The following is a 9,216-nucleotide window of genomic DNA, read 5'->3' on the forward strand; positions in this document are numbered from 1 at the left end:
CCACCCTACTCTAGCATGATCTCATCTAACTTGATTACATCTGCAAAGATCCTATTTCCAAATAAGAACATATTCACAGGTATCAAAGGTTAGGATCTGAACATATATTTTTGGGGTGACACGATAAACCCACACCAATTGGTTTCCATTTTTCAAACCCATGCCAAGGAGTTTGAGGGGGTGGGTCCCAGTCACATCCCTGATGGAGAAAATGAAATCATTAAACAAGATCAGGTTGCACTGCCTTAGAGGGTATCATTCTGCATCTTTGCTCTCTTTGCTTCTTTCCATCCTTATTGGAAACTGTAATATGGCTTTTTCTTGGATACTTAGTGATCAAGGTCATACTACTATAATTTCCATCAATCTGGGCTTTTTCTGACTCAGGGCATTCTTCTAGGTTTGCCCCAAGTTATTTTTATGCAGCTCATGGGCTTCTATTTTCCAGTATCTGCTAGTTTTATGGCTTTTATAGTTGAAGTTTCGGGAAGATCAGTGGAATCATCAGTGGCTTTGTTGCTGAACTTTAAGGTCATCCTTGTTCTGCACATCCAGAGAGGAGTCAGCAGGCCTTTGGAAAACATCTCTCCGTATAGCTCTTGCTTCCAAGTGCTTTGGGCTTCGTTAGTACCAACTCCCAAGGCTAGTGATTCTTTCACAGGCTTCCTGTAGCAGATATTTCTGATTGACTATCTATCCTTAGCAGCACCCAGATGTTATACATAGATAACCACTTTTCCGCCCAAACCACCCATGTGCGCCTAGGCAAGCGGACCCTACCCTGCTGTAGAAGTGGGCCTACTTTGTCAAAAGGTAATTATCAGCTCTCTTGTCAGTGATGGGTTAAGGAACTTATGCTTAAGCCCACCAATGCAGAGCCATAGAACTTGGTTCTGGCATGGCCATTAAATTCAGTGGCAGGCAACTGGAAAACTTCTTGGGGGCCTCTGGGAAATAAATGTTCTAAATTTTAAGATGGTCCCCTCTTTTCTCTTGATCTTGTGCAGAGATATGCGGCCTGGAACTGCTGTAACCACCCTGTTCCCCGTCTGGAAATGAAGCTGACACCTGTAGAGGGCATAGTTGAGAGAGCTGTGACTGACCCACACTTAAGCATCACTCTACCATGGTCTTTTTCAATTATGTCTGAATTGGATTTCCTGTGTTTAAGAGCTTTTAAATTGGGTTCTCTGTTCCCTTAGTTTGAAAGTATTTTAACTGGCACATCCTGATGGGTCTCTCTGAGATATAGATCCACTGGAGGAGATGGTGATTCCCATTAGGCCCCCAAGGGGCAGAGGGTGTCAGGCTACATGAACTTGTATTTGTAGAATTTGGTCATTAACTTAGCATCACCAGATTTCTGGCAATAACTGCTCATCCTCTGCTGTACTTCTGTGTAAATCGGACCTCAGGTCTTTTCGGGCCCACGTAACTATCCCCTGAATGACGGTTTCTTCCACAGTCATCAAGTGGCCCTCAGAGATTGGGTGAGGAGAAGCAGAAGGAGAGACTTCATCATGATCAATGCATTGCTTGAATTTCTGTGCCTACCATCAGTTTACCAAGTACTGCTAGAGACAAGGCGTGGGGTTTTCCAAACTGATGACATAAGGAATCCATTACCCACATCATTAACTGGATCCTCTATGTTTGCTCTCTCCCCCTCCAGGCAGCCATCTTAAATCTTCTTCACTGTCAGCTGATATTCTCACCTATTTCCAAAGAACATTTAAAAAACATCAGGTGGGAGCCACAACTAGCCTCCAGAAGAACAAAGACACACCAGAACCTACTCTAACACTTTTAAAGGTTTCACAGGAAGAGGTGTCCTGCCTGTCCTCCAAGCTTGGGGTGCAGGACCTAGGCTCTGATGGGCTTAAAGAAAGAGAGGGAAAGAACTAGAAGAAAGAAAGCAGGGTAATGCTACACAGCAGTAGGAACTAGAGAAGCAGAAAATGAGGCCTGTGGCCAAACCCTGGTGAAGACTATTAGGGAAATACCAGAGGATGCCTCCTTACTCCCTCCGCCCCTCCTCTGTCCACACTGCGGGGCCTGCTGGGTCCCAAAGCGAGGCCTCAGGCTTAAACAGTCTTAGGTTGGTAGCGGAATGTCCAAGAACCTCCCAGTCTACCGCGCCCAGCGTGGGGCGCAAACGCAACCCTTTGAAGCGTGGGAGGCCAGGGCAGGAGGCTGCGGAGGCCCTTTGGTTACCCCTTTGCTTTGCTAACATAGTTTCTCTGCCCACTCGATGCAAACAGCAAAATTTTCCACGGCTCGCCCTCTGCAGCGGGGAGAGTACTTTCCAGAAAGAGGCACACTAGGGAATTGGAGTGGGGGAGGGAACTCACACTCAGAGCCAAAGAGTTTGCCGGGCGGGGTGGGGCGGATCCCGGGCCAACCTGCTTCCCCGCGGGTCTCCAGGGCGGGGCGGCGGAAAGGGGGAGCGCTTCCGAAGGACCCCACCACCAACATCCCGCCCCCCGCTTTCCCTCCCGCCGCCCGGGAAGGCCAACTCCGCCTGCCTGAGTCACGGCCGGAGCTGGGGAGGAGCCGGGGAAGGCGGCCCCAGCCCAGAGCGCAGCCGGCGGCTTCAGGGAGAGCCAGGCAGGGCAGTCGGGGAGCATGGGGGAGAGCGCGCTGGAGCCGGGGCCTGTTCCCGGAGCGCCGGCTAGGGGCCCGGTGCACGCCGTCACGGTGGTGACCCTGCTGGAGAAGCTGGCCACCATGCTGGAGGCGCTGCGCGAGCGGCAGGGGTGCCTGGCTCAGAGGCAGGGCGGCCTGGCGGGCTCCGTGCGTCGCATCCAGAGCCGCCTGGGCGCGCTGAGTCGCAGCCACGACACCACGAGCAACGCGCTGGCGCAGCTGCTGGCCAAGGCTGAGCGCGTGGGCTCGCACACCGATGCCGCCCAGGAGCGCGCGGTGCGCCGAGCCGCCCAGGTGCAGCGGCTGGAGGCCAACCACGGGCTGCTGGTGGCGCGCGGGAAGCTCCACGTTCTGCTCTTCAAGGTCAGTGACCTCTGGCGTCCCCTGATCCGGGCCTTTCCCGCGGGCCACCACCTGGGGGCTCCCCCTCCCATCCGCCTACCACACCCACATTCCTGACCCTACCCTCCTCCGGTCTCGTGGAAACCACTTCCAGGCCCTCGCGCGCTTCCCACCACCGAGCCCCAGCCTTCCCTCACACCCCTGAACCCAGCCAATCAAAGCCCGCCCAGGCCACGCCCAGGCCACGTCCACAGCAGTTGCTCCAAGTCCCAGCCCATCCCCAGATGAAAAGAACGGTGGCGGAAGTGCATCCCGAGACAGTTCGCCCCCTCCTCCTGTTCTTGCCCCTGCGGCTACCATCCTGTCTCATGTCCATAACCGGGTTCCACAAACTTCTGCAGTTCCCCTGCCCTAGCTCTCCCCACCTCCCTCCAACCCACGCCCCCCTTTCCCACGCCTGCCTTTTCTTTCCCATCCGGGCTGCGGAGGCTAAGGGTGGGGTGGGTTCCCCTGGTGTCATTGAGGAGGGAGGCTCAGGCTGGTGCGGGATAGGGGGCTGCCAGGGCCAGTGCTGTGTCCATCACTTGCAGGAGGAGGCTGAAATCCCGGCCAAGGCCTTCCAGAAGGCGCCGGAGCCCTTAGGCCCGGCGGACCAGGCCGAACCTGGCCCACAGCAGCCGGAGGGCGAAGGTGGGGAGAGCTCAGACGAGGAGGAGCCCGTGGAGTCCAGGGCGCTGCGGCTGCGGCGCGCCGGGTTGGTGCATAGCTTGCGAAGGGCCTTTTCGGGCCGGAAAGGGCCTGCAGCGCCATCCCCCACGCCTGTTAAGCCTCCTCGCCTTGGGCCTGGCCGGAGCACTGAGGGCCAGCCGGAAGCCCAGCCTGAGCCGGAGTCTAAGCAGGAACCAGAACCTCCGCAGGATACCGAGGAAGATCCCGGGAGACCTGGGGCTGCCGAAGCAGCAGCGGCTGTGCTCCAAATAGAGAGTGCGGCCTAATGGCTGGTGCTGCCTGCCTCCCCCGCGCCGATGCCTAGCCCCGAAATAAATCTTCCTCTCAGAATGCAGCGTTCCCGCCCAAATAAGGAGTGAATCCTGCATCCACAGCCCAGCACTGGCCCTCCCTTCCTGGCTTCTTAAGCCCAGCACCCTGTGTCCTTTAAAAGAGCAGCCACTCACACCTGCTTACACTCACCGTCAATAAAAGTCATGGCACCTAATCCGGACTCCATGTGAAGGGGTGGGGGAAAGGCGATGCAAGGAATAAGACAGACGTTGGAACCTGGAGTGTGGCTTCCATTTCCAACAGATCATTGTGTGATTTCTCCAGTTTCCACTGAATCCTGGGCTCTCCCCCAGTGGCACATAGACACATCCTTCTGGCTACTTGTTCCTTCGGCACTTTCCTCCTCGGGACATACAATCATAATTTTTTCCCAACATCTAGTACAGTCCCTTGCTGTAGGTGCTCAATAAATGTCAACTTGTGGTTTTCCCCTTAGTCTCTTCTTCCTCTACCACCTCTTAAAAGTTGGGTTTTCTGAGATTCTGTTCTTAGCCCTCTTCTCATTCTGAGTATTCTTCCATTAACTCCCACTGCTGAGGCTGTCCTATGGGCCACATACCCCCTAGACCACTGTCTTGAGCTGTATTTGAAAAGGAATCCAAACTCCAAATGCATCCAAAAGAAGCAGTGTGTCTTCTACCTTTTAATTAAGTTCAATTCAACAGCTATTTATTGAGCACTTACTACGTATCATTCAAAACTACTCCTCCTCCTGTGTTTTCTTTACCAGCGAATGGCACCATCATCCATCCAGAAACCTGGGAGTCTTCACTAGCTCCTCCTTTCTCTCCTTCCCCTACCACATGGAAACAGTTATCCTGCTGATAACTCTGATCTCTTCTCTTTTCTTAATACCCATTGCTGCTGCTCTATTTCAGGCTTCGTCTTTCATCTGACCATTATTTGAACTGCCGATCTGATCACATCACCTTCCTGATCCAGACCCTTCAATAGTTCCCCATCACCTTCAGAATAAAGTCCAAGTTCTTGAATGTTACCTTCAAGGCCCTTCATGAGCTGGTACCTGCCCATTTTTGTAGCCTCACCTCTTGCCACTTCCCCTCATTCTACTACTGAATCACGATGAGCCGCGTGCTCCCACTCTCATCTCTACCGTCCTACAAAAGGCAGCAAGGTGCCCCTGTTTTAGGGCCAGATGCTTCTCTTCCTAGCACCACCTGCACGCTTCAGCGCTAACTGCGCTAATGGTGATTGTTTGCCATTACTCTCCCGCCACCACCCCAGCTCCACTAGACTGTGGCTCCTTTGCAGTAGAGACTATTTTATTCATTTCTGTATTTCCCGTGCCTGGTGCACGGTAGGCTCTCGCGAGCATCACAGAAAAGAGGAGAAGTGGGAGGGGGTTGGCTCGGGATAGGAGTGTGGTCATCCACCCATTCATTCAGTCATTGTTGTATAAAAATACTTTGAGAACCTATTGTGTTCCAGGCCCTATAGTATCTCTCGTGAACACCAAGAGGACAATCCCTTCTGAGGCACTCAAGGACCTCAGAGTGTAGGGAGATACAAACATATAATGACTGATGTAAGTGCAGTGATAGTTATACATAGGTTATTTTGAGAGGAAAGGGGAAAGGGACACAGCCTAATCTGAAGGAGGAAAGGGAGGGGATGTTCTTGGAAAAGGTAACTAGAGGGATGGGAAACAGGAATGGTGAGGGGCAGTAGAGCTCAGTGGTTAATGATTTGGGTTCGTAGTTCCCTCAGCTGTTCAAAGGGATAGTGATAGCCCCTACTGGGCTGATATGAGGATTAAATGATGTTAAGTGCCTAGCACAGTACGTGGAACATAGTTTGTTTCAGGTATATAATCCATTTGTCCACTCATTTGACAAATATTTCCTGAATTCCGAGGGTCTGCCAGGCACTATTTTAAGAGCTGGGAATACAGTGACACACAAGAATGACAGGATCCCAGCCTCCGTGGACTTAAATTCTAGTAAGGGGAAGACAGGCAATAAAGAAGTAAACTTATAAGCCAGATAAAAACAAGTAAATGTATGAACTAGAAGGGCCTTCTGGTTATGGGTTCTGAAGAAAAGAAAACACTAAGGGTACAGATAATTACTGGGGAGGATGAGTGCTTTAAATGAGGACGTTGGGACCAGAGTTCAACAGTGACGTTTTAAATAAATTTCTATGGACTCAATTAGAAGAGGCCAAGCCCCTACCTGCTACAATTGGTAGGAAGTCTGTTTCCAGTCACTTTAGGGCTCTTCCACTTCCTTAGATTGTGCAGTTATACCAGGGGGTTCACACCGTCTCAGTGTCTCTCAGACTGTGTATCTCTGCTGCTATTGCTCCTTATGACCGCACGATGTCACTGTTGGGGTACCAGTGTCCCTGTTGGTGCCTCATCAGAGGTCGGCCTGTCAAGCTCTGTGCCCTGAACCAGAGGTCTTTCCATGGAGGGTGGCTCTGCGGTAGCTCCATTTCCTCTGGAGAAATTCAGGGCTCCTCCTCCAGGCTTCCAAACCTTAGTGCACAGACCATTCAGCTTCCCAGCAACCACTCATTTCAAGGTTTTGCATTCACTGAGGGGCTGGTCTGAACAGGCTCAGTTCTCTATCCCCAAAGAAGAATAAATCCCTGTTCCATTTCAAATCCTTGGAAATCCAATTTCCCCCTTTCAACCCCCGCACAAAATTGAGAGCTCAAATGCATGTTTCTCACGTAAAATAGCTTGATAGCTCATTGGGAAGCACATGAAGGCTCAGAGATCCTGGACCCTGACCCCTAGGAATCCAAAGCCTTGGCTAACTTTGATGGGGGGATGTTACTTTTTATTACTTCCTGATGCTTCTACCGCAGCAAATAATAAAAATCAAGTTAAAACAAAAGCGACTTCATTTTTTAATAGTTCTCTTTGTGACATTGCATTCTTCATTGTCGCTGCTATCATTATTATTACTATTACTATAAACTAAAGGGAATGGAGACACTGACACAGAGATCCAACTTGTCATCCAGCATATGTGGCATTTAGGTGGCTGCTTTAACCAGGGGGGAGGCACACTGGTGGATTACCAAAATTCAGAGACTCGTTCTCAGTTTTTAAGGTCAGAAATGCAAATTTATTATGTGTTCCAGCATGATTAGGCTGAAAGGGATTAATCAGAAAACACTGATTAACTTGAGTGCTGAATTCATGAATTTCCCTGAGAAGTCTAACTGGTAAGTGAACTAGAATAATCTAGCTAACTAGTCAGAACATTTTCCATCCTGCAAGAAAGTCTACATGGGAAACTGAAGTAAGATCTTAAAGTGTAAAGAAACAGAATAGGGCTTCCTTGGTGGCTCAGTGGTTAAGAGTCTGCCTGCCAATGCAGGGGACATGGGTTTGAGCCCTGGTCCGGGAAGATCCCACGTGCCATGGAGCAACTAAGCCTGTGCGCCACAACTACGAAGCCTGTGCACCACAACTACTGAGTCTGCGCTCTAGAGCCCACGAGCCACAACTACTGAGCCTGCGTGCCACAACTACTGAAGCCCGTGGGCCTAGAGCCCGTGCTCTGCAACAAGAGAAGCCACCGCAGTGAGAAGCCCGTGCACCACAACGAAGAGTAACCCCCGCTCACTGCAACTAGAGAAAGCCGCGCACAGCAATGAAGAACCAAAGCAGAAAAAAAAAAAAAAAATAGGAATAGTGAAAACAGGATGAAGCTAATGGGCAGGGTTATCCAACCTGCCTGCTTTTTCTCTGCTGTGATATTCCTCCTGCATGGGTAAGACTACATTCCTGGTAGGAAGTGTCTTCCTCTGTTAAGTACTGGAGATCCTTTTGACTTCCCTTTACTGAGAGTTGAATCATATAACTTCCGCATTGAAGAGAACTAGAAAGCCATTGAATCCACCTGCATTTCCAACACTTAAACATCCTTTACCATTTTACAGCCTATCCTTAGCTGGCTTATATTTGAAAAAGTCCAGTGACAAGGAACTCACTGCCTCTTAGGCAACTCTATTTTTGGACAACTTTAACTGATAGGAAACTTGTAAGATCACAATATGTCTTTATGGTTTCCCATATGTGGCAGTTGGCCTCACTTCTGCAACATCCGTACACCAAAATTCCTTTATTTTTATGATGTGCGTGTCCTTGGAGTCCAGCTGCAGCAGGGCACACAGGACTGACTTATGCAGGATTTCTCCCACCATCTCTTCCTTAGGCTAAACATCGCTGCTTTTATTCCGTCATTCCTTGTGATATGTTCCTTCCAATCTTGGCCTTTCTTTGGTGAATTGTTTTAGTTCATTTGTATCCATGTTAAATAGAGAGGTGGCAAAGTACATGGAAAAAACATCGTCTTCACAGCTGAACTTTATTGCTGGTGAATGGGAATTCTCTTTTCAGGTCTGTCTGTTAGGAGGATTAAATAAGGTTTTTCATATATTCATTCATTCACTTGATATTCGTTGTGCTAGGTGATGGGGATGGATGGTGTATTACACAGACAGGAGTGCTGCCCTCATGGAACTTATATTAAACTGGAACTTATATTAAGCTGGGAATTGTAATAAAGTTTTAAATAGGTGCTATAATGAGAGAAATATAAGGTCCTATAAGAGCCCCAGAAATGGGACCTTTTATCCAGTAGGGTGGCAGTAATTACAGAGGAGTCGTTCCCTCTAACCTGATTTCCTCTTTTATTTTTTTTCTATCCTGTTGTATTATTTCTTATTATGTAAGTTTCTCAAGTGACTTTTTGGAATGACCTGATATATAATAAAAACTAGTCATCTGAGTGTCTGATTGACACACTAAATTGAACACATCTAAAACTGTGCTCCTCTTTTCTCAAAAGTCATGATTCTCCCCCGTTAATCACCTTAGAAAGTGTTACAGTCACCTTAGAAAGTGTTACAATCAAAGAACTGAATTTCACCACCCGCCGAAATCCCTGTATCCAATGAGTCACCAAGTCCTGCATATTCTTTCTTAGTAATTCTTGTGAATTTTTCTCTCATAAATAACTAATAAATTTGGGTCCACTAGGAGGATTTGAGAAGAAACCCTACAGTCTGGAAGGCCGAACAGAGAACCGGAGAGAAGTTGAATACTGCACTTTTCTCCTGGGCAAAATGGAGATAATCATACTACCTACCATGCAGGTTTGTTGTGAGTTAAATGGGTGGGTACATGTA

The 9,216-nt window shown here is 49.2% G+C and overlaps 1 protein-coding gene across 1 annotated transcript; it reads left to right on the forward strand.

Moving 5' to 3' along the window:
* The first annotated feature begins 2,363 nt into the window (after positions 1-2,363).
* Positions 2,364-8,946, forward strand: CAVIN3 (caveolae associated protein 3). Its single transcript, XM_022563239.3, has 2 exons — positions 2,364-3,009; positions 3,579-8,946. Exons 1-2 carry the CDS (start codon positions 2,626-2,628, stop codon positions 3,981-3,983), a joined length of 789 nt encoding a protein of 262 aa, XP_022418947.2. The 5' UTR covers positions 2,364-2,625; the 3' UTR covers positions 3,984-8,946.
* Positions 8,947-9,216: the final 270 nt, after the last annotated feature.

Source organism: Delphinapterus leucas, chromosome 7 (assembly GCF_059928025.1).
Source record: "Delphinapterus leucas isolate spDelLeu-1000000601 "Yukka" chromosome 7, BTC_Dleu_Yukka2, whole genome shotgun sequence".
Taxonomy (NCBI): Eukaryota; Metazoa; Chordata; class Mammalia; order Artiodactyla; family Monodontidae; genus Delphinapterus; species Delphinapterus leucas.

Bases quoted from the DNA above. Each gene is read 5' to 3' on its own strand.
- CAVIN3 (XM_022563239.3), top strand. From the start codon at position 2,626: ATGGGGGAGAGCGCGCTGGAGCCGGGGCCTGTTCCCGGAGCGCCGGCT. The intron at 3,010-3,578 runs GTCAGTGACCTC...CATCACTTGCAG, and splicing joins TCCACGTTCTGCTCTTCAAG to GAGGAGGCTGAAATCCCGGC.